General features: G+C 38.2%; 2 protein-coding genes across 2 annotated transcripts in view; one reads left to right on the top strand and one right to left on the bottom strand.

Annotated features, from left to right (window-relative positions):
• The window catches only part of Vps37a (VPS37A subunit of ESCRT-I), a 41,782-nt gene extending 18,947 nt beyond the window's left edge, over window positions 1–22,835 (top strand). The window contains exons 3-12 of the mRNA XM_021218610.2: window positions 1,371–1,485; window positions 2,161–2,261; window positions 7,804–8,029; window positions 10,179–10,249; window positions 11,512–11,639; window positions 11,722–11,780; window positions 11,857–11,925; window positions 15,749–15,892; window positions 16,884–16,964; window positions 18,280–22,835. Of these exons, the coding sequence (XP_021074269.1) occupies window positions 1,371–1,485; window positions 2,161–2,261; window positions 7,804–8,029; window positions 10,179–10,249; window positions 11,512–11,639; window positions 11,722–11,780; window positions 11,857–11,925; window positions 15,749–15,892; window positions 16,884–16,964 (994 nt within the window). The 3' untranslated portion in view covers window positions 18,280–22,835. The remainder of the gene's footprint in view (window positions 1–1,370; window positions 1,486–2,160; window positions 2,262–7,803; window positions 8,030–10,178; window positions 10,250–11,511; window positions 11,640–11,721; window positions 11,781–11,856; window positions 11,926–15,748; window positions 15,893–16,883; window positions 16,965–18,279) is intronic.
• A 343-nt stretch (window positions 22,836–23,178) lies between these two features.
• Mtmr7 (myotubularin related protein 7) overlaps window positions 23,179–25,707 on the bottom strand; it is a 79,427-nt gene continuing 76,898 nt past the window's right edge. Inside the window, exon 14 of the mRNA XM_021218840.1 lies at window positions 23,179–24,006. Within this exon, the coding sequence (XP_021074499.1) occupies window positions 23,644–24,006 (363 nt within the window). The 3' untranslated portion in view covers window positions 23,179–23,643. The remainder of the gene's footprint in view (window positions 24,007–25,707) is intronic.

Raw genomic sequence — 25,707 nt, forward strand, 5'->3', positions numbered from 1 at the left:
TACTATATTGATTCTGCCAATCCATTAGCATGGGAGATCTTTCCATCTTCTGAGATCTTCTTTGATTTCTTTCTTCAGAGACTTGAAGTTCTTATCATTCAGATCTTTCACTTCCTTAGTTAGAGTCACACTGAGGTATTTTATATGATTTGTTACTATTGTAAAGGGTGTTGTTTCCCTAATTTCTTTCTCAGACTGTTTATCCTTCATGTAGAGAAAGGCCACTGATTTGTTTGAGTTAATTTTATATCCAGCTACTTCACTGAAGCTGTTTATCAGGTTTAAGAGTTTTCTGGTGGAATTTTTAGGTTCTCTTATATATGCTATCATATCATCTGCAAATAGTGATATTTNGACTTCTTCCTTTCCAGTTTGTATACCCTTGACCTCCTTTTGTTGTCGGATTGCTCTGGCTAGGACTTCAAGTACTATATTAAATAGGTAGGGAGAGAGTGGGCAGCCTTGTCTAGTCCCTGGTTTTAGTGGGATTGCTTCCAGCTTCTTCCCATTTCGTTTCAGTTTGGCTACTGGTTTGCTGTATATTGCTTTTATTATGTTTAGATATGGGCCTTGAATTCCTGATCTTTCCAAGACTTTTTATCATGAATGGGTGTTGGTTTTTGTTTTTTTTTTTTTGATAATGCTATCTACAAGTAATTTTCTTAGCAATATGTAAACAGAGACATTTAAAAGGAAATATCCTGAGTATTCAAAATTTGAAAAACAGTTCATTGTTTAATAAACTTCTATTAAAGTGTTTCACAAGCTAACCTTAATTTTATAGTACTTAAAACAGTTTGAGGTTTTTCACTTTTCTGAATTGAGAACTCTATTCTTCAAAGTACATGATTTTACTTCAGAGTGAGAAGAGAGATGTTAGCACAGCATTTAAGTTACATAAATGAAGGCTTAGTAATAAGTGCCATAGACTCACACACACATAGGTACACATGCATGAACGCACACACACAGCCAGAGCCATTATCTAAATAACCAGATGGAATTTTACATAATTTACTTGATACAGGGTGTGATCTAATTTCTAGCTGAGATTTTTTTTATCTAGTTATATTATCTTTGAAATGAATTCATTGACATGCTAAAAAGGATATTCTGTAATACATGGTTTCCATATTACACATTAAAAAGAATCTATTGTATTGAATTACTATATCTTATTGCTAAAACATAACCTTTTGTGTATTTTCAATCTGTTCAAAATCTGTACTAAGGCACGTCTTACAATAGAGTTAATCCATATGTCAATGTGAAAGTTTAATAAATTGCTTTTAAATAACTAGGTTTTGGGACTATGGACACTTGTAATTTTTTCCATTTGTTTATGTGTTCTCGTGTTATTCCTTTTCTAGATTACTTCCTCCACAGTTTCCTCAGGAGAAGCCAGTGATTAGTGTTTATCCACCAATAAGACATCACTTAATGGATAGTCAAGGATTATATGTTACCTCGCCATTAGTAAGCAATGTATGTTTGTACTATAGTTTATTTCAGAATAATATAATACATTTATTACATTTTTATTCTTGAAATCTGAAATTTACAGACATTTTCATCTTGAAATTAGTAATTTTCAATTTCCCTGGAGAATACTCTTTACTTGAAGTTTTTGGATGCTATGTGGTTGATTAATATGACAAGGTAAAACTTAATATACCCCGAGTATTTACCTTTGGACATTCAAATTATTGTGAAGTGTGGGACTATTTTAGCCCCATTATTGATTGAATAGACTCTTAACCTGATATTTATAGTACTGATTGTATCAGAAAGTGTTGTAAATCTTGACACAGTGCTCTGTTTGTCTGTTCATTCTTTCTTATTTTATGTGTATGAGTATTGTGCCTCACATGCATGAAATGTGTGCATGAACCACATGGCATGCAGGGCCCATTGAAGCCAGAGGTCATGCAGAACTGCACTTATGGATGTGAGCTGCCATGAAGGTGTGAGGAACTAAAACCTGGGCCTCTGCAAGAACATGAAGTGCTCTAATCCATGGAGCCCTCACTTCAGCCCCCCATTTCTATGTATTCTTGCCTGCAGACATTGGTTAAGATTTAGAGTGACGTTTAGTCACAAGAAGTTTTGTTACTGCTTTTTGAGAGGGTTTCTATCATTATGTATTACTGTTACTTTCAGTTTACAATGCACTCAGATCTTGGAAAAATTATTCAAAGTCTTTTGGATGAGTTCTGGAAGAATCCTCCAGTTTTAGCTCCTACTTCAACAACATTTCCATAGTAAGTATACCAATAGTATGTAACCTTAGCACATATTTTCATTTATCACAATTAAAAAATAGTTTAAAGAAATTGAAGTGATGTTTAAATGAGATTTCACCTTCATGCCCATTAGACCACAGTTCTCAGAAGGCTGTGTCATCTTTTTGTAGCTGACCATCCACCCATCTTTGTGATGGTATTAACATGGTGCTATTCTTGAATTTCATATTGGCTAGTTATTATAATAGATGAGGATTTTAGCTGTTGCAAATTTTCCTCCTTCTCTTAGTGAAATTATATCTATGTAAGTCTATTTGATATTTTCGTTACATGACTCTTGAGTATTAAGCATTGCAGAGCCAAGCATTCTTTTTAGCCTCTTTTTGTTCTGTCCTACCAGGTGGGTAATCCCTAGGCTCTGTGTTTAGTTGGTGGGTTGTTTGCTTGCTTGTTTATTTGTTTTCTTCCCCCCCACTCTTCCATGTTAGGTCCTCTTCCTGTCTCACAGGTCTCCTCCAGTAACGCCCCTTTATTGTTTTCCTCAGAGTTTCCTTTGCTGGTGTGCCTTTAAGAAGTATGAATGAGTTGAAAACGCACTGAATTCTCTTGACTGGCAATTTTTGTTAGCCAAATACTAAGACCTTAGTGGAGGCTATCGGCTATTGCCATTGAAAGTGGCCTGGGTTTCCTCACAGAGTGACACGTGGAGGAAGATCAGCCAGTAGAAGCTGTGCTTCTTATTTAGATCTAGACGTGGGTGGGTGTTGCCATCATCATTTCTTCTTCGGACTAAGTCCGCTCAGGCTGGAAAGGGAGAAGATATAAAATCTGTCCCTCACTAGTGTGGAAGAATTGAAAAGCCTGTGTTTGTGGGAAGTGTTCACTGGAAATCTTGCAATAGCTATTTTAAAAAACACCGAGTTCACCTCTGTCCTATATGCAGAACCACGTTCAGGCTTTCCCAAGAATTTCTCACAGTTCATATTTTATAGACTGAGGCTCAGGCTTAGATTTGACTTTCATTTTCTAAAACGTGCTTAGGTATAGCAGAGGTTCTTTAGTTGTGTTCCTCAAGAACAGCTCTTAGACTGAAGAACGGTGGATTAAAATGACAAGATTGCTGCCCCACACATAGCAACATGCAGTGGTAGAACAAGCCTGTGATACTCACTGTAGGTTACCCTACCCATACCGAGGAAATGTGGGGATTCTGAAATCCAGTTGGCCTCACTGCTTTGATGGACCTGTGGTTTTCTTTGTGACAATGACCCTTCATGAAATAAAACTTGATTTGTTTCTACTTTGGACCATTGTTTCCATCAGGTACACACTATGATTTAGTGGTTCAGCTGAAATACAGTTTTGCCTTGGATGTGAAGCCCTGATTTTGTCAGAAAAATGAAAGGAGGAAAAAGAATGCACCAGATAAATTTTCTTTTTGTATTTTTAAGTGTGTGTCTTAGTTAGGATTTCTATCGCTGCAATGGAAATAACCTTGATCAAAAAGCAAGTTGGGGAGGAAAGGGTTTATTCATCTTACACTTTGAGATTATAGTCCATCATTGGAGGAAGTCAGTGTTGTGGTCCAGGACACAGGATCGGAGTTCTCAGCTGGAAGCAGGGATATCTGGAAGGCACATAATAAACACACATGGACTACTTTTCCATTACAAACTGACAGGCAATTTTTCAAGGTTTAAAGTTTCTCTCTCTCTCTCTCTCTCTCTCTCTCTCTCTCTCTCCCTCTCTCCCCTCCTCCTCCCTCTCTGCTTTCTTTCTATCCCACTTGCTTGACCACAGCTTGAGCCTGCACACACTCTGCATTCTCCTGTGCACTATGTACACTTTTCTTTTCTTGAACTCCCACACTCCTATATACCTCTTTGTATTCCCCTTTCACTCACACACTCTCTCTTCACACACACACCACATGCACTCTTCTTTCACTCACATACACACTCTCCATATACTCTCTCCACTCACCTCACACACATCTCATGCGCACCCCACTCTCCACTCGCTCTCTTATCTTTTTCTTGCCCCACTCTTATATTGATATTCCAAAAGCAGGTAGGATAAAAAAAGGCGTTGTATAATCATTGCCAAATCAAATTCAAAAGAATAACCACATCCCACAAAGAATCAAGAATTACAGTTGTTCCCAAAAGTTTCAAGCTTCCCCTATTCCCAGACTTGTGGCTAAAATAATACTAATTGCAAACTTATCATTATTTAAACTTTAACTTTTAACTTATTATACTTCAGAGCTCTGAGGTCAGCTACTTGCATTTTCCTGTGAAGCCCTAATGACAAATGACAAATGTGGGCAAAGCTGCCAGGCAGTGGCCAGAAAGAGTCAAGTTAACCCTTAACTCAGGAGTTCTGCTAGCTTTCTGCTTCTGCACATTGCACACAATGACTCTCCTAAGAGTCCCAGTATTTTGACTTAGTTTTACTAATATAAGATTTTACATATTCTATACTTGCTTATCCAGGAACCACTCTTAAATGTTGTGCAAAACTTATTTCATAAACTTCAATAGTTTTTTTTTTCCTTTCTCAGGGTCCCAATGTTGGTTCTATTTCATTTTCTAATAATTTCTTCAAACTTTCTTTGCAAGTCACACATTAATCTGGAACTGCCATTGTGTAGTTATTACATTGTTTCCAAGATAAGAACATACAGCATGCACCTGGACCATTAGTGCTGTGCTTGTGCCCCATGCTTCAATTCTTTTTTTTTTTTTTTTTTTTTAAGATTTATTTATTTATTATATGTAAGTACACTGTAGCTGTCTTCAGACACTCCAGAAGAGGGCGTCAGATCTTGTTATGGATGGTTATGAGCCACCATGTGGTTGCTGGGATTTGAACTCTGGACCTTCGGAAGAGCAGTCGGGTGCTCTTACCCACTGAGCCATCTCACCAGCCCCCATGCTTCAATTCTTAATTATTGAAGAATCATTACATCAAGGAACATCTAGTTTCACAGAATTCATGAGAGCAGAAGGAGAAAGATATAGGGAAGTCAGATATAATAGAATAATTATGCATACCAAGGCCAACTGAAAAGCAGTCATGCACAAATGAAATCTATACAGCCGTTGTCCAGGGCTAAGGTTAGGAGAAATGGGAACAACTGTTTTTTACAAGGAGCTGCTATGGGTGTCTACATCCTGGCCTACTGCAGGCAGTCCCTTATTTCAGATGGCGTATCCCCTGGAGAGATGTGTCTCCTGTTTCTCAGGGTCTCAGATGCCATCCTTTTTTACAAAGAGCTGCTGTGGGCTTCTGAGATGTCTCCATCCCAGCCTGCTATGGGCAGACCCTGTCTTGGTATGCCCTCCCCAGCAAGTCAGGACAGGAACTCAAGCAGGGCTAGAACCTGGAGGCAGGAGCTGCTACAGAGGCCATGAGAGGTACTTCCCATGGCTTGCTCAGCCTACTTTCTTAAAGAACCCAGGACTACCAGCCCAGGGATGGGACCACCCACAATGGGCTGCCGTCCCCGTCCCCACCCCAAATTGATCACCTGTTGATAAAATGCCTTACAGCTGGAACTCATGGAGGCATTTCTTCAGCTGAGGCTTCTTCCTCTCTGATGATACACACACCACCACCCTGTACAGTGTGAGTGTGTGAGTGTTTTGTGTGTGTGTGTGTGTGTGTGTGTGCGCGCGCGCGCGTGCGTGTATATGCAGGTACATGAGCATGTATATGTGGGGGACAGAGGTTGATGTCAGATGTCTTCCTCGTTGGAGCTCTCATCTTAGTTTTGATTCAGAGTTTCTCACTAACCCTTGAGCTCATCAGTTGGCTAGCTGGGCTCTCTCCTGTCTACACTCATCTTCATTTACACACACAGTGCCCATTTATCCATGCCTTTCCAGTATGGGATATTGTCAGAAGAGATCTCTGCCCATTTTGTGGGCCTTAAAAAGTTCTTTAGTTTATTTGTTATCTCACAGTTTAATTGCACACTGTCTTCCTGATTTAAAGATACTTTATTTTATGGAAGTTATATACCATTGTGTCCTCTATTTGCTGTTATGTTTGTTTTGGGGAATTCTTTATGAGTTAGGAAAGTTATTCTTCTATGTGTGATAGGGCTTTCAGTTCAAGAAAATTTCCAACTCAGGTTAATTTCTGTCATTAAATAAGATTTAGTAGTTCTATAAAATTTAGTTTTATGTAATTTAGAATTTATACCAATATTAAGTGAAATATTTTAGTATTAATACTTAGTATTATCTCAAATATACCTTTTCTTTATCTGAGAGTCACTAATTGATCAAATTATTATTAACTCAAATGTATGTATTTCTGTGATTTTTTTTTTTTTTTTTTTAGTCTTCATTTCGACCGGAAATACTCCTCATTCTTGTATAATTTGATTTCTTCTCAATTTTTCATTTCATTTATTTATTTATTTATTTATTTTTGAGACAAGGTTTCCCTACATACCCTTGTTTGGCCTAGAACTAACTGGCCTTGAACTCATGGAAATCTGCTTGGTTCTATCTGGTGTTGGAATTAAGGGTATGGGCCATTGAAGCCAGCTTCTCACTTTTAAGAGAGAAATATATTAATTTTAAACCATCCTGCTAAAATAAATATTGTCTGTTCTGCTGTCTAAGTCCCAGGTAAATAATGATTTGCTAGTTTTTAAAATACTCCTTTGTGTTTGTCTTAGTCAGGGTTTCTATTCCTGCACAAACATCATGACCAAGAAGCAGTTTGGGGAGAAAAAGGGTTTATTCGGCTTACATTTCCATACTGCTATTGACCACCAAAGGATGCAGGACTGGAACTCAAGCAGGTCAGGGAGCAGGAGCTGATACAGAAGCCATGGAGGGATGTTCTTTACTGGCTTGCTTCCCCTGGCTTGCTCAGCCTGCTTTCTTATAGAACCCAAGACTACCAGCCCAAAGATGGTCCCACCCACAAGGGGCCTCTCCCCCTTGATCACTAATTGAGGAAATGCCCCACAGCTGGATCTCATGGAGGCATTGCCCCAACTAAAGCTCCTTTCTCTGTGATAACTCCAGCTGTGTCAAGTTGACACAAAACTATCCAGTACAGTGTTTATGTACAAATTTGTTTGCAATGTTTTTAAACATTCTATATATATTCTGTATAGATAGATATTCCATATATTTGATTTTTTTTTAAAAGCTCTAGACAAGCAACCTCAACTTTAAGGTAGATACAGCCCCACATGAAGAGCCATTTAGCAACATGTACTTGAGTAAATCTTCTGGGCTGAATCCTCTCTGTAAGGACAGAACTAAGTGATGTCACTGTAATACTAACAACTTGGTGACTTCTGATAGACTTACAGAGAGGAGTGGGGGCCGTGCTTTCTGGAGCAGTCCTACTTTTCATAGAAACCACACTTTTTCAGAGGTGCTTATAGTTTGTGACTTAAATAATTTAATTGTAAAAGTCAATTGCCAGAGAAATTTCTTGCATGGAATTGTATAACCACTGTTATTCAGGACAATTTAGGGATGCTTTGACTCCTAACACCTACCTAATGATCGTCTCTTTCTTTCTTCAGCCTGTATAGTAATCCAGGTGGGATGCCTCCATACCCCTCTCAGGGGTTTCCATTTCTTCCTTCATATCCTCCACAAGAAGTGAACAGGACTATTACATCCTTGTCTGTAGCTGACACTGTTTCTTCTTCAACCACAAGTTACACCGCAGCTAAGCCGGTGGCGCCTTCATTTGGTATCCTTTCAAGTCTGCCATTACCGGTTCCCACAACTGAATCTTCAGCATCGGTTGGTACCTCTGGAGAGTCTGTGTTTTGTACCTGTGACATGGGTGTTTGGTCAGCTAGCCTTTATTATGTCTGTCTACTAAGCTAAGCACAAAAGATTAAATCATATTTGTCATCTCAGATAACAAACTCAGAAAGGTAACCAATGAGGACTTGCGCATATAGTTTCTAGAGATAGTCCAGGGTTGTAGGAGACAATTGAGGGTCACTGCCTCCAGAGACCAAAGTAGAAGTAATGATCATTCCAGTTTTTTACTTCATCCCCAGTGCTTCACACTGCACACTTAGTAGTTGCTCAGTGGAAAATGATGCAAATAAATGAATGATGAATTTATGCTTAAGGCCAGATTTTTTTTTGGGGGGGGGAGCGTTTTGAGACATAGTTTCTCTGTGTAGCCCTGGTTGTCCTGGAACTCACTCTGTAGACCAGGCTGGCCTTGAACTCAGAAATTCACCTGCCTCTGCCTCCCAAGTGCCGGGATTAAAGGCGTGCGCCACCATGCCCAGCTTGAGGCCAGATTTTTAAAAATCTGAGGATATCAAGAGTGATTGGAGGTTACACAGTGATTAGAAAACATTGACAGCCATGTACTATATGCGGGGTGGCATGTTTGTAAAGTTGCCTGTTACAGATCTGTTTAGATGTCAAGTAGGATTTACTGGACAAAAGCACAAGATTGGATTATACCAGAGAAGCAGGTATCAGATCAAAGAGGATCTATTGCAGCATGCTCAAGGCTTCTAGCATTTTATTGTCTTAAAATATATATGTTTATAAGTAATGCTGGTAGCAGTTACCATGTAACATATTCAAGAAAAAAAGAACAGTATTTGATGTTTAAACTATAGCTGTGGATTTGGAGGCTGGCATAATGATTCAGTATTAAAGTGTTTGTTGTGCAAGCACAAGGAACTGAGTTCAGATCTCTGGCACCTTTCATAAAGTTCCAGGCATGGTAGTTCACGCCTGGTTATAAGGTGCCAGATATCCTTAATGCATTTCCAGAACTGAGGTAAAAAACATGAAGAGTAAAGATAGTCTTGTCTATTTTACTTATAGTTTCATATTCAAATTAAATAAAATTATTTTAAAGACTTTCAGTGTTTTTTTAGCATAGTAAGTGGTATAAATCAGCTTTAGTCTGATAAATTTTTAGACTTGCTTATACCTAGGGATTATTGTAGATGTAACGGTTACAAAGTTCTTGGTTGAGTAAGAAATCCTGTCTCAGAAAAGAAAAAACAAACAACACCAGTGTTGACCTTTGGCCTTCACACATACCTGCTCCTGTACTCACATATGTACACACAGAAACACAAATATATGTAAATATGTATATGCATATATATTATGTTCAACATTACCAATTTTATATTTTATAATCATTAAAAAAGAAACCTGAATGAATTTTGGTTTTTCCAAAATCTTTCATTGTTATGTTAAAAAAAGATTTTGAGGAGACTATTCTTTATTTGATTTTTTTGAGACAGAGTCTCAGTCAGTAACTCTGACTGTTCTGGAACTCCCTGTGTAGCCCAGGCTGGCCTTGAACTCATAGAGATGGATCTGCTGCCTCTGCCTCTTGAGTGCTTGGATTAAACACCTGTGCCATTTTTCCCAGCAACAAACTATTATTAATATTTTTTTAATTTAGGGGAAAATTTGGAGTGTTCTAATAAAAACAGTCATAAATATTCAAATTGGTACTATGTTCTTCATCTATCCTATTTTATTTAACTTAAACTCAGAGTGCTGGTAATGCATGCTTGATGTCTTTATTTGAATGAAGCATATTCATTTATATCTGTGAAATCCACAGATAATTCTCAATACCTGTTACAATTGCTCATAAGAGATGTATTTTATAATCATATACTTTGACACAGGCTAATAATACAGGCTCTTCCAAGACGCATCCTCCCTGACCCCCATGAAGTGTAAACTCTGTATAGAAGTTCAGAGAAATAGACTGGTGGGGGAGAGCTGCCTGCTGCTGTGATGTGCAGGGATGGAGGTGCACAGCTTGCTTGCTGAGAGACTGGGAGTGAGAGCACTGCTAGATGCAGCACTTCACAGTTATTTCTAGTCGGTAAATGCGCTCAGTCGCAAGTATAGCTGAGATCTAATACTCTTTAAAACTCTTCTTTAGATTAACCAAAATGGTTTTGGTTATAAGATGCCGGATATTCCTGATGCATTTCCAGAACTTTCAGAACTAAGGTAAAAAAAACTTGAAGAGTAAACATAGTTTTGTCTGTTTTATTTATAGTTTCATATTCAAATTAAGTAAAGTGAATTAAGTTTTTGACTGTTCCTTTTCTGTGGTTGTCTTAGTGAGTAAGTGGTATAAATCAGCTTTAGTCTGATAAATTATTACATGACTGGTCTGTACCTAGGGATTGCTCTGGATGTCATGACTACCAAGGTAACAAAAGTTCTTTTCTCTTATGCAGCTTGCAATCTTTGAGAAGTTTTTGGTGAATATATTAGATTCTGATCAATTCAAAATAGATCTTTCATTGTTTCTTTAGTAGATTAATGTATCTAGATGAGTAAAGTAAAGTTATAATATATTCAAAAACTAATTTTATTAGAAGGCAAAGTTTTATTCAAATTTATAGTGGCAGGATTAAACTTTAAGGTACTGTTTTTTCATAGAACATAAGATGTACCAAGAATAAAACATTTTGTGATCTTTCCATTTAGTAGGGTACCCCATGTGCCCCACTAAGGATTTATAATATCCACGAGGCTACTAGTATTAAGACCATTGAATACAATTAAGAATAATTTGGAATTTCATGTCTTTAGAATATATTCTATCAGCACTACAGATTAAAGCCTTGTGAACAATTTGTAATTTAAAATATAAAGTTGGACTTTCTTTGTCTTTTAGTTCATGTGTAAACATAAAAAAATAACATGTAAAGAATGCAGGTTCCACAACAGAAAAGATGTTTCCTGTATCTTAAGGGTTAGTATGTATTATAATGCTCAAGTTCCAAGAATGAGGCTATTTTACAAAGTATTATCTTTCTTTTCTCCTTTTTAAAAATTTACCTACTATAAAACTTATGAAAACATCAAAACTACAGGAAGAGGACTAACCAGTGTGAGCAGCCTCCGTCCTTATCCATGCACACACCGCTCCCTCTGGCTCGGGCTGTCTGTCCCCCTCTGCTGGGTAACTGCAGTGGCTCAGGCTTGCTCTCTGCAGCCTGCTTGCTGTGGTTTCCTTTGTGTTGGTTTTGAGCACCTACAGGATGCTCAGCCCTCCCACGTCAATCACTAATTAAGAAAGTGCCTTCTAGGCTTACCTGTGGCCTACTCTTACAAAGGCTTCTTCCTCTCCCATGACTACAGCTTATGTAAAACTACCCATCGCACAGGTCAAGCTGGAAAATTGTGAGCATTTATCATCCTGGAGAAAAACCACATCACTAACATTTATTAACAATTTTCTTTTTATTTTGTATCTTTAGTGTGTCACAGCTCACAGATATGAATGAACAGGAGGAGGTATTACTAGAACAGTTTCTGATGTTGCCTCAACTAAAACAAATTATTACTGACAAGGAAGACTTAGTAAAAAGTATCGAGGAATTAGCAAGTATGTCTCCCTTTGCTTTGATTCATAATTCCTGAGAAAAATGTGATCTGTGCTGGGAAATAAGCAGAGATTTGTCTTCCAGGAAAAAATCTCCTTTTGGAACATAGCTTGGAAGGCAAAAGGCAGACTGTTTTAGATAAGGTGAGTTTCCCATCATTTCCAAGACATTTTTACGCTTCAGAAATCAAATTAAACAGCAATTCTATGTTTTCTTTAGTATGAATTACTTCTACAAATGAAATCTACCTTTGAAAAGAAGATGCAAAGGCAACATGAACTCAGTGAGGTACGACTGACGAGTTTTTTTATTTTTATTAGATATTTTCTTTATTTACATTTCAAATGTTATCCCCTTTCCTAGTTTCCCCTCCAAAAATCCCCTATCCCCTCCCCTCCCCCCCGCTCCCCAACCCACCCACTCCCATTCCTGGTCCTGGCATTCCCCTATATTGGGGCGTAGAGCCTTCACAGGACCAAGGGCCTCTCTTCCCATTGATCCCATTGATGACTGACTAGGCCATCCTCTGCTACATATACAGCTAGAGCCACAAGTTCCACCATGTGTTTTCTTTGACTGGTGGTATAATTCCAAGGAGCTCTGAGGGTACTGGTTAGTTCATATTGATGTTCCTTCTGTGGGGCTTCAGTCCCCTTCAGCTCCCTGGGATTTCTCTGGCTCCTTCATTGGGGACCTTGTCCTCCATCCAATGGATGTCTGTGAGCATCCACTTCTGTGTTTGCCAGGCACTGGCAGAGCCTCGAAGGAGACAGCTATATCAGGCTCCTGTCAGCAGGCTCTTGTTGGCATCTGCCTAGTGTCTGGGTTTGTTGTTTATGGGGTGGATCCCCAAGTGGGGCAGTCTCTGGATGGCCATTCCTTCAGGCCCTGCTCCGAACTTTGTCTCTGTAACTCCTTTCATGGGAATTTTGTTCCCCATTCTAAGAAGGGAACGAAGTATCTGCACTTTGGTCTTCCTTCTTCTTGAGTTTCATGTGTTTTGCAAACTGTATCTTGGGTATTCTAAGTTTCTGGGCTAACATCCACTTATCAGTGAGTGCATATCAAGTGAGTTCTTTTGTGATTGTGTTACCTCACTCAGGATGATAGCCTCTAGATACATCCATTTGCCTAGGAATTTCATAAATTCATTGTTTTCAATAGCTGTGTAAATGTACCACATTTTCTGTATCCATTCTTCTGCTGAGGACTGACAAGTTTTTTCTGTCCCTCAGGAGCTGCTCAGCTCCAGGTGCTGGCCCTGCCCTGTGCATCTGACTTTATAAAGCTGGCACCTGTAAACAGAGTTCTTGTTCTTTCAGGATTTATCTACTTCCAAATCCCATAAGGAATGAAAACCCCCAGGAAGTAGGAAAATAGTGTAACGGTTGTAATAAAACCTAGTAACAAAAGATACTTTAAGTATAATTTAAAAGATTGGACTTCTACTTTTGAAAAATAATCTTTAAAAATAAAATAGGAGATGTAATCTTTATAGATTATTGCAGCAAGAATCATTGTAGTTAATAATTTGTTTCCCTTAAGAGATGCTTATATTCTCTAGTTAGAATAGTATAGAATATCAAGTGGAATGAAAGAGTACTAATAAGATTTGAATCTTTAGCATATGACTTAAAAGTTTACTATTTCTAATTAATCTCCCAAATATGGTTTTAAAAATCTGAATGGATTAAAATAGCTAGGAAGGAGTTGAATATAAAAGGAATGGGAAAAACATGCTTCATCAATATCAAAATATTGTGTGAAATGTCATTTAAAATGATGCAGTAGTTTTGTAGGAAGATGGAAAATAGTTGTATGGAGCAGGCTGCGGTTCTAAAGTAGATTTGTGTATATGATTAATAACTAGAAAAACTTCAGGATTCAACAAATTGTGTAATTGTTTATTGGTTTAGGATCTGATGAAAAATTGCCTTGATCTTTTATATCAAACCTCATAAAGGTCATATTCTACAGAATATAGAAAATACAATACATATAGTTTCAGAGCTGATAAAAATCAGTTAATTCCTAGGAATATTTTTTTTTTTTTTAAAGATTTATTTATTTATTATATGTAAGTACACTGTAGCTGTCTTCAGACACTCCAGAAGAGGGCGTCAGATCTTATTATGGATGGTTGTGAGCCACCATGTGGTTGCTGGGATTTGACCTCAGGACCTTCAGAAGAGCAGTCGGGTGCTCTTACCCACTGAGCCATCTCACCAGCCCCCTAGGAATATTTTTAAACGGTTTTTTTATGTGAAAAAAATGAAAAAGTCTTGTTTTCTAATTGTAATAGAAGGCAAAAGCATAGAGGGAAATGCTCACATTTGAATATATAAATTTAAAATGGATAAGTACTAAAAATAAAAGTGAATGCTTTTGTTAAGAACACATGTATAATATAGACAACACAGATGTTGCTAGTGGATTATAAAGAGCAAATGAGAAAGTAGGAAACTCCCCTAAGAGAAAATGTCTCGTGAAGAATTCTGTGTAGGGGCTGAGAAGTGGAACATGTGCAGAACATTTGTAAGGCCTCAACTGCATCCCTGCCGCAGCACGGGTCAGCGTTAGCACTTTTTCTCGCCCCTGGACATGTATGTAAGAATTGCTTGAGGTAATTCTAGAAGTACTTAAAAATTGTCCTGAGGTGGTGGCATACATCTTTAATTCACATACTTGGAAAGGAGAGGTAGGCTGATTTCTGTGAATTTGAGGCTAGCCTTGACTACAGAGTGAGTTCCAGGATGGCCAGAGCTACAGAGGGAAACCTGTCTCAAAACAAAAACAAAAAACAGAAACCCCATGAATATGTTTGTGATACTTTATGGATTAACTTCTGACATTACTAGGAGACGGAAGTCTCACAGGAAACTCTCTGATCCTTTGGCTCTTAGAATCTTTCTAAATTTCCTTGAATCTTAACTACAGCAGTTGCTTTGTATCTGTTTGGACTGGGTTCCACAACTCTGTATTTTGATTAGTTGTGGTCCTCTATAATGGCCTTTCTGGTATATTGCAAAGAGAAGTGTTCCTTGTGAGGCCGAGGGCTGTGGATTAAGGTTCTACTGGATTGGTAACGTGGTGGATGTAGGTTCTTCAAGATCCACAACTTCAGTAGTCCCCGGTAGTTAGTTGGCTAGGTTCCCAGTCACAGGCATGAATTCCTCCTTTGTTGAGCAGGTCTTAGTCTTATTAGAAGGCTGATCAAAAAATCAAAAGAGGATTTCTCATGCCTAGTATTTGAGTTTTTTGCTGGGTGATCTTTGGTTCTTGGAGGGAGCATTGCCAACCCAGAAGAAATGTCATTTTAATATTAGTTTGTTTTTTTTTTTTTTCAATGAAAGACTCTTGGAATGTATTAGAGTGCATTGATCTTTTGAGTTATCATTGTCATCGTAACCTAACAGAGACAGACAAGAACAGGAATACAAGGAGATGGGGGTCATTGGGTCATCTGAGTAGGTATTCTCACAGTGATTTAATTCCAAAATATCTAGAACAGTGGTGTTTTGGTTTCTCAGTTAACAGTTTTACAGTTTGTGATTTGCTATGTGCACTTGCTAACTGTAGGTCAAACTGACACAACCTGTGGTTATCAGAGAGGAAGGAGCTCCAATTGAGAAAATACCTTCCTAAGATTGGGCTGCACAAGAGTTTGTAGTACATTTTCTTAATTATTTATTGATAGCGGGAGGACCCAGCCCATTGTGGGTGGTACAATCCCTGGGCTCTATAAGAAAACTAAGTAAACCATGAGGAACAGATCAATAGCAGCATTCCTCCATGGCCTCTGCATCAGCTCTTGCCTCCAGGTTCCCGCCCAACTTGAGTTCCTGCCCTAACTTTCTTCAATGATGAATGGTGATGTGGAACAGTAAGCCAAACAAACCCTTTCATCTCCAGTTTGCTTTTTGTCCTGGTACTTCATTATAGCAATAGAGGAAACCCTAACTAATGACTGAGGCAGTATCTATCCAAGTAGCCCATGCTGAGGACCCATGTGGATCTTGCTTTTCATGTCTCTGCCTCATCTCCCCCCCCCCCCATAGCTTATCTGAGAATTATGGACTGATGCATTGCCTGGTGTTTTGTTTGTTCACAGAGTTGTAGTGCAAGCGCTCTACAGGCAAGACTGAAAGTAGCTGCACACGAAGCTGAGGAAGAGTCTGATAACATTGCCGAAGAGTTCTTGGAGGGGAAAACTGAAATAGATGATTTTCTCAATAGCTTCAAGGAAAAGAGAACAGTATGTAATACTCTTCAATTGAGGATGGTGACAACATAATAACAATTTTTTTAAAGTGTGTTCATAAATAAACATCATTAGCACATAACCAACCTGGAGTTTGACTACTGAGCAGAATCTGAAAAGCCTCTTTGGGGAAGGATAGCAGGACTCTACTGTTGCTTTAAACCTGTTAGTTCTGAGTACACAAGCAGGTAAATCAAATGATGGTTCTCATTCAGAATCAGCAGTGACTGTCTCATTGCGTAGGAGCTGGTAAGTCAGCTGCAACAGTCTTCTGAAAACAACCTGACAAGTGGCCCAGCTATGTCACTTCTAGACATAAACATCATTGAAGGACCATTTAGAACTTTCAAGGAGAGCTTCTATTCTGGTATCTCCATTGTATCCAAGGGGGGAAAATCTGCTTAACAATTTGATGCTAAATATTTAATAGTCCTAAATATTTACCTCTTATCTCTGAAACAATCACCTTTGTTATTTAGTAAGTTTTATGAAATGTTTGTGTGTAGGGTTGTTTGTGAGAGTGTATGATTATGTGTATATGGCCTTAAAGAAGACAGGGCAGATTTTATGAGCTTCATTTTTCATGAGAGACAAAATTCAGAGATGGTTAGTAACTTGCTGTGTTTATAGTATTAGTAAGGAATTGGTTTCTGATTCATTCTATTCTGTATAGTTACACTAAAGTTTGTTTGTTAATCTTCCATAGTTAACAAGAGCAAAGTTTAGTTCTGTTTTTTTTTTAAAGCACAGGCATTCGAAATTAAATAATCAAAATTTAATATTAGAAAGTTTATACTCAAAGACTTTTCAAACAAACCTTAATGTTCTTCTGGATTCCTCGTAAATCCTGAAGAATTACTAGCTACCTTAAATGTTAAAAAGCTAAAGGAATGTTAACAAATTAAAATATTCTTACTTGGAATTCTGTCTTAATGTAGGAAGCCGTTGGAAAAGTGACTGGTATTTTAAAAAATTTATCTTTTAGATTTGCCACTGTAGAAGAGCTAAAGAAGAGAAGCTTCACCAGGTGATAGCGATGCACAGCCAGTTTCATGCTCCTCTCTAGGTAACGCATTGCTAGCTCGTGTCTCAGGGCTGTTATACAAGTGTGCTTTAACTGAATAGTTCTTAACAGTGCCTGCTCACTGCTTTAGCATGATTCTATCATTATAGTTGTTGATTGTCATAAAATGTTGACAATTATATACTAAACATTACCATAAGTATGTCTATAACCAGGACGAATCCTGTAGATATTTTCTCAGTACTACTGTATCCTTAATGAGAGTTTGCGTTTCTCCTAAGGTTAGCTTACAGTTATGCTCTTGCTTCTACCATCATCTTCTCATCCATGGTCTTCCGGCCCTCAAGCTCCTTTCCTCCTACTCTACTTATTTTAGGAATGTCTTGTTTACAGAAGAAAACCTTGCCCCCATATTCAGTTGCTGTGATAAAATACCATGACCAACATATCTTACAGATGGGAGAAGTTATTTGTGTTTATGGTTGGTGAGGGAGAATCCATAATGGTGAGGCAGGCTGGAGCAGGAAGCTGAGGGATCACATCTTTAACCACAAACATGAAGCAGAGAGCAGACTATTAATACAGTGTGCTATGACCTCTCAAAGTCCACCCATAGTGACTTACAAGCAAGGCTGCACCACCTCCCAAGACAGCACCAGATGGTCAGCTACCCAGGTCTATTGGGGTATTTCTCTTTCAAACCACACAAACTTAAATGAGAGCTTGTTAACTGAAGGAGAACACGAAATGAAGGAAAGTACAGCCCAGTTACTGAGACATTCTAGAAGCCACTCGGTAACCAAAACACATCTTCTTTCTCAGGCTGGCCGGTTCTCATTTCTGCATGAAGTCTGACTGTTGTTTTTGTAGGTTGGGATCAGACCCATTGCTTTCTATGTGTTCAACAAGCACTCCAGAGCTGACGTACATCACCAGTTCCATCTTTTTAGTCACCCATCAACCACAGCAGCTGGTGTACACTGAGAGCCTTGAGTTGCAATACAAATTTCTAGGAGAGGATGAATCAGCTGCATGCAACCATCCGGCTGAAGGAGTAGACTTTAAGGAGGAGCATGGGGGATTCTTTTGAAAAGGGACGAAGTAATAGGCATTTCTTATCTCTAGTTTTTATTCCACTAGTACCACCTCTGAATTGTGTTATATCTTAATTTCCAAACTGAGATAATTTTACACTGTTTGTGTTTACCCAAGAAGTAGAAATAGATTATTGAAAGGAACACACTGTAATCTTTTCCTTACCCAGTTCCTTCCAAGTCAAGTTACAATACCTTAACAGGAAGGCAGTATAAAGGAATGAGTGTTTATAATCTTAAATTTGAAATTTTTTTCATTTCAGATTTTCCTGAAAACATGAACTACCAAGAGAGAAATGGGACACACGCCTAAGCACACTGTTTCTATTTATGACTTAGGGATGGGCACTCCCGACCATGGCTGAGGTCCAGATGGGCTGTAGATTGTCTATCACCTGAGACTGATTTTGTATTGATTAGAATGACTGCTATATTTGAGAAAACTTTCTGCACTATTTGCACTAAAGATGTTTATTGATGACAAATCCTGTATTTAAGTTCCTCTGCTATTTCTGATTAAACATCTATGCATGTAATTCTAGCTAATTTTTAATATTTTATAAAAACTACTGATTTACATTTTTAGTTTTAACTTGAAGCCGCCTCATTTATCAAGAGTGGTTATTACTTACTCTTTCTCCTATCAGCCTTCTTCAAAACCTATCTTCAGCTGTGGAAAAGTCATCCAGCCCACCCCCTGATACACACAGACACACACACACACACACACACACACACACACACACACACACACACCTTTCTTTCTAGATGATGAGACTGCCCAGAGCAGTTTGTTTTCAGGAAGCATATTCAGTATCAGGAAACAGCAGTCCTGCCAAGGTGCCATCTCAAGAAAGCAACCTGTAATGCCTGCAGTAAATAAGAGTGAAGAATCTACTTTCTTACAGTTTCACTTTCAGACTAAAGATACATTTAGGGAGCAATACAGGTCAATACGTTGGTTTTATTTTGTTCTGGAACAGGTCGCACTGTGTAGCCCAGTCTAGCCTCAACCTTGTGCTTCTCTTCCCTGAGTACAGGGTTACAGACAGGTGCCATTCATCTCATAAATAGATATTTTACTTATTTTTAAAACTGCCTTTCACTTAAACCAGTACAATACAGACTTTCGTGCTAACTAAAATAAATAAGTATATATGGGTTTTAGTTAAATGATACTCCTTTTATATTCCAAATGTAAAAAAAAAATCCTTTTGTTAAGAAATGGTAAATCTAGGCAAAAATAGTAAAATTTTAATACTTTGACTTAACTTTTTAAAAGTGTTTTTCCTAAGAAAGCTTTATAATAACAAGTAATATTGTCTTAATTTTTAATTTAATTTTCTAATTGTAGATGTATTCAGCAATTTGTTTCTGTATTTTGTCGCAGAGCTAAAGAAGAAAATGAGTACATATCTGAGGTTGGTAAGGTAGGATCTAAATCACTAAATACCCTAACACATAATTGCTCAGTTTCCATCCATGACTGTCATTCTAAAGCCTGCATACTTATGGATTGTCTTCATTTTTCTTACTCTACATATTTTTGATAATGGAGTTTTAAGAAAGTCATAAATATTTTCTTATTGAAATTTTTTTCATGTTTGTGGAAGACGTATTCATGTGGACTGTAAAGATCCAATGCTGGCTGTACACCGTAACTGCCTGTCTTCCTGGCATTACTGTTAAGGGTATGCTATTGAATTCTCAGGCAGACAAAGGGTAAACCTGTTATTCCTGATACAGATGTAGGTGAGATAACAGATGAAGTAATGTTTCACATTGTGACCAACTCGGGGGGCATTCAGAGACTTCTGGGTGTACTGGTGTTTGTGTTTAACATTCCCAGCAGTCACTGTAGTCAGGGGAGAATTTGCCAGTCACAGTCTAGTTGTTTTCTTAAAAACCAGGGATATCCCAGAACAAGAGACCGGCAGACTGCGGGCCTTCTTAAGCATCTGCTAAACACCTCAGCATTGTAGAAAGACTACCCAGAGACAACACAAGTGTGACACACACACACACACACACACACACACACACACACACACACACCTCACTTGCTCACCCAGGCCAGGGCATGCTTTTCTTTAAACTTGTATTATCCAAGTTTCATTGTCACTTAAGGAAGCAAAATTCCCCCCCCCCCCCAAAAATTCAGAGAGCCTCTTTACAATCCAGACATTAAACCAAGACATTTGACCACAGTTGCTTACATTTAACAAGTTGACAAAGTTGTTCAGACATGTTTATTACTTGTAGTGAATATCTGAATATGCCAGTGTGAATTTGCATTCTTTGTTTTCAGAAGACAGAGTACATGGTTGTAATTTTATGGCCATATTTCTTCTTTGTAAAAATTGGCTACAGATCTGAATACCAAAGCACATACTCGGATTTTACTTTAGTATAATATGGGAGACTTATTATAAAGGAAAGCTTAGGAATTACTGGACTATCTAGGTAGAATTTGTCAAGAATATTTAAAGGTAGGCAGTAACAAGTTAGTAAAGTCAAAGTTGGGTGAAAACTTCAGATTAAATTAACAAAGTATAGAACAAGGGTTGTTTGACCACAGTTTACATATTTAAATTGCAGGACAGCTAAGATTCTGTTGTAGGAGAAAGAAGTAAATTAAAGTTGTGCTTTCTGTTATTTTAAGGCAGGATTTCTAGCCCAGACTGCACTCTTTGATGTGGCTGAGGATGACCTTGTCCTTCTGGTCTTCCACCTCCTGAGTACTAGGAGCCTAAGCATGTATCACCAACCCCAGTTCCTGGGGAGCCTGGGGACTGAGCTCAGGGCTTCATGCCTGTGAGGAAGGCACTCTATCTATGGCTGACCTGCATCCTCTTAAGGAGTGAAAACTTGGGCTGGGGAGGTGGCTCAGTGCCAACTTGTGTGTCATGCAAGCATGAAGGACTGGATTCAAATTCTCAGGACCTATATAAAAACCTGGCACACGGTAGAACAGGCTTGTAATTCCATTACTCCTTACAGGAGAGGAGAATGAGAGAATCCTCCCAGGAAGGTTTGCAGAGCAGTTTATATAGTGGGCAGAATGGCAGCAAACGAGGCCCTTGTTACAAACAAGGTGGTGGGCAGGGCCTGGCCCTTGTTCTGTTCTCTCACTTCAGCACTGAAGGTTGCTGGGAGGCTCCGTTTTGTTGAAGTTGTCAAATGACTTGTTCAAACATGATCAAATTACTAATCAATTGAGCTGTAACTATTAAAGGTTGGGAAGTAATGTCTTGAATCAGATATATATTGAAGTATTCTCTGAAACACTGCATTAAGTAATAAAACACTTCACAACTGAAGCTTCACTTAGAATGAACATGTAGTACTAGAGACTTTTAGTTGAAGTGACCATGACTTATCCAGGGACTCTGAAAGGCAGGCTGCAGGGAATGTGTGTAGCTTCAGTATTGATCTGTAAAAAAATAAAAATGACTCCATGAACACACACCTAAATTATGTCTTGTAAAGAGATGGAGGGAACAAAAAGTGTGTGGCTCTGATGCTAAAGGTGTCACATTAAAAAGTAAAAATTTAAAATACATACATACTGCTTGTTTTTCCAAATATGTAGTCCAGTTTGGCATAGATGATGTTTTATCTTTGTTGTTGACCTATTGTCTACTATAAAAAACAGAGGCAATAGCATTTCTAAGAGCAGGTACTATAAAAATGGCGAAACAGCCAGGCATCTTGACACACACCTTTAATGCCAGCACTTAGGTGGCAAAAGCAGGCAGATCCCTGAGTTTGAGGTCAGCCAGGGCTACATAGTCAGATGTTGTCTTAAAAAAAAAAAAAGAAAAAAGAAAGTGATTCATGTTACAAAGCTGTAAAAGCCATTCCCACTATATCCCATGTTTATTAGCTATTAGATATATTATAGGAAATGAGTAAATATTCCTTATGCTTACTTGGGAAACTTTCCAACAGAAAATGCTCAATTTAACATCTAAAGGAATTACACTTGCTTTATTTTTGTATTAATAATATTTTTATATTACAGGCCTTTAGTATATTAAATTCATTCTGTCTTCAAATGTGAACACTATTATATTGTATGACATTATGTGATGTGTGTGTATGATTCACACTATGTTTTAAGTCTCTTGTCCTTTCATATTACTGTATTTCTATTTCCAAAAAAAATGAATACATTATATGATAAAAATTTTCACACTTTAAAATACTGTTATAAAAAACTAAGATTAAATGTATCTTTCTGTTAGAATGTACTTACATTGTAAAATCATATAAGAACATTTCATTATGTTCAAACACAGCAACATTTCTCCAGTAAGAGTTTTCAGATCAAAAGCTCAATTCAAATCCTGTTTTAAATGCATTTTAACAGAAACTTCAGAAATGCCATTCAGTAGTCCTGGTCATGAAATATTGCTAATGTTACAGAAAACATTACCTTTCTATATAATTTGTAAAATGAAAAGTGCTATTATAACCTTTATTCCCTGTGTTTAGCAGATGGGTTGGGGGTTTGAAGAATGGCTCCCAAAGGCTCATCTATTTGAATGCTCTGTTCCTGGTTGGTGGAACTGTTGAGGAGGGATTAGGGGGTGTGACCTTGTGGAGGGGGTATGTTCCTGGGAGCTGCCTTTAAATTTTCAAAAAGCCCATGCCTTTTCTAGTTAGCTCTCACTGCCTCTTGGTTGTGTCTTGAGATGTGAGCTGTCAGCTACTGCTCCAATGCCATGCCTGCTTGGCTGCTACCATGCCTTCCACCATGATGGTTGTAGATTCTAACCCTCTGAAACTGTAAGCCCCCAATAAATTCTTTATTCTAGTTGCCTTGGTTGTGGTGTCCTATCACAATAAGCGGACAGTAACTACATGATAAGCAAAGTCCTCATTCTTGACCTTTTCCCTTGTTGATGTATCACTACTTACTGCATTTAGAGTGTTGTAGTTTGGAATCAGGTTGGTGCTGGCTCACAGTTTATGTGTAATCTCTGGAAGAGTAGTAAAAGGCTGCTAAGAGCTAATATCTGGATTCAGATTTAAGATGGAGAAAATGAATGTGGCTTCTGCTTTATTAGGTTCTACATTCATGGTAAAGAAAGACATTTTTTGAGAAGCAGAAGATACTCCAGAGGGGAAAAATAAAATGATTACATTTATTAACAGAAAAGGGTACTCTCAGTATTTATTTTTTTTTAATATTGGTAAAGGCAGAAGGAAATGTCAAATGTTCCTGATGATGCAACCTGCATCTGGAAGTGAAATAAAAGTCCAAACATCATCAGGTATGGGAGAAAACAGGAGGGCTTTTATAAGCAGAGACATGCTATGCCAGGGAAGACTGTCTGGACATCCTTGGGTGAAGATGCTCTCCTTATAGTGAATATAATTTTCATAGTCTAGCATGAGCCTCAGGAATGATGATCAGTCTTCAATATGATTTGATAAAAGAACTGGCTATTGATAAAGAGCTTTTCTTTTTTTTTTTTTTTTTTTTTTCCATTTTCACAGCTGTAATTTTATGGTTCTGGATGGAACTTGCCATTTCTCAACATTTTAACTACGAATTGCACTTTCCCCCTTAATTTGAAAGTGTTTCTGTGTCTTTTACTTTGGAACTCCAAAGGGGAACTTCAGGCAGTGAGAAACACAGCTTCGTCAGAGTCCCGGTCCTTGCCGCTGTCTTCGCTGGGTGCATGCTCACCACCACTGGGAGATCGACAGCTCAGATCCTCCACCCCAGACTCTTGATCACTATTCACTGAGAGATCAGGGTCTGAGCTTTTTAAATTGTCTTGGGTTAGAATGAGAGCAGAGTCTTCATCCCCCTGGGAAGGGCTCCTGGATGGGAAGGACTTGATGTTGCCACTGTAATCCTGAGGCGTGTTGGCTGTGCTGTTGTCTGAGGTGGAGAACCCCGAGTGCCTGCTGGGCTCACCTTGCTTACTCTTCACTTTGGTGCCATTTAAGTGGACTTTCTGAATTTTTTCCAGCCTCTAAAAAAATAAACACCAACTTTACGAAAAGTCACAATTTATTCTTACGTATATATTTGCATACCTTTGAGTCCCTCCCAGTCGAGGATAACGTTAAGGACAAGACTGTTAAGGCAGTTGAAAGCCAGAGGTCGTGAACATCAACAAAACTAAGGTTTGCTTTCTAATACAAGGGTGGTAGTAAGCGCCTTGATAGACTGTCTACAGTTGAACAGTACAATATGGTTACACTACCCGGAAATGGTCCCCCACACTTTTTTTATGACTATACAATTTGACATAACTATTTGCATTGTATTAACTCTAAACTTTTTTTTTTCATTTTTGAAACATTTGTTTTATGTATATAGATATTTGCTTGTACCTAAGTCTGTACACCATGTGTGTGCCTGGTACCTGTGGAGGTCAAAAGAGGCTGTTCCTTGGAAACAGAGTTACAGAGAATTGTAAGCTGCCATTTGAGTGCTAGGAACTGAACCTGGGTCTGATGGAAGAGTTGTCTCTGCTCTTAGCTGCTGAGCTACCTCTCTATTCCCTAAATATGTTTTTGTAAGGTGAGAATGATGTATTTATTTCATCAAAATAGGACTCACTAGTAAATGTATCATTCTAAAATATGCAATTTTAATTCCTCCTCCCTAGAGTTGCATTTTGTGTCAAGTCTCTTATAATATGTGCCTGTGTTCATATATCAGTAATTCACTGCTTCTTAGGGCTCAATTACACTCTCACACATGTCTATACTATTCCTCCACCAGATCATTGCAGGCTGTCCCACATACTATCCTTTAATATAAGTAGGGGAGTGTGTGAAAATTAAGCATTACACATTCAGAAGCACTCCTAAGGGTTTTTAGTTTCAGTGCAGAAGAATTGTGCTGGACCATAGGAGGAACACAGTGAATCCAGACACAGCCATAGCACATCTGGAGATTGCAACACACGGGCAGAGTTCTTAGAGTCATTTCAGAAAGGTAAGATGGTTTTCAGGGAAAGAGCACAGAAAGCACTGTAAAAAGTCTGAAAAAGCAAAGCCTGGACCTTGCAGTGGTTAGAAGGCCACAAAGGCAGGAAGCAGAAAATGTGAATTAAATGTGGAGCACTGGAGATGAGAAGGGAAAGGGATTATGATGCATTATGGGAAAACCTTGAACACCATGCTAAGAAACTTTAGCTATTTTAAAGAAATAAAGGAACATTTAATATTAAGGTACTTTTGATATTCTATATATCTTGTTTGTAACTTTACAAATTTTCAGTCAAAAGAATGCTATAAGAAGCAGGATCCTAAAATTCAGAAAATTGGGTGTGTTTGAAAAATAGGTCTCCAAACTATAAGTTTAATCTGCAGCTCATTTCAGTTCTCTGAGTTCGTGCTTCAGTCCAAGGCCTCGGCTCTACTCCTACCTCTATAGTGGGTCATGTGAACATGTGGCTTGTAAGAATTACATACACTCAGGTACCAGGACTCATTATAAAGTAGGGATCTTGCTGCACACAGTTAGAGCTACTTCTCCAGTGATGTACAGCATTGGGTACTGAATGTAAGTATGTACCCAACATGTATCCAGTATCCAATGTCTGGGGATTAAGTGATGTACAGCATTGGGTACTGATGTAAGTATGTCCCCAACATGTATCCAGTATCCAATGTCTGGGGATTAAGTGATGTACAGCATTGGATACTGAATGTAAGTATGT

This window comes from Mus pahari, chromosome 19, assembly GCF_900095145.1.
Source record: "Mus pahari chromosome 19, PAHARI_EIJ_v1.1, whole genome shotgun sequence".
NCBI classification, from domain to species: domain Eukaryota; kingdom Metazoa; phylum Chordata; class Mammalia; order Rodentia; family Muridae; genus Mus; species Mus pahari.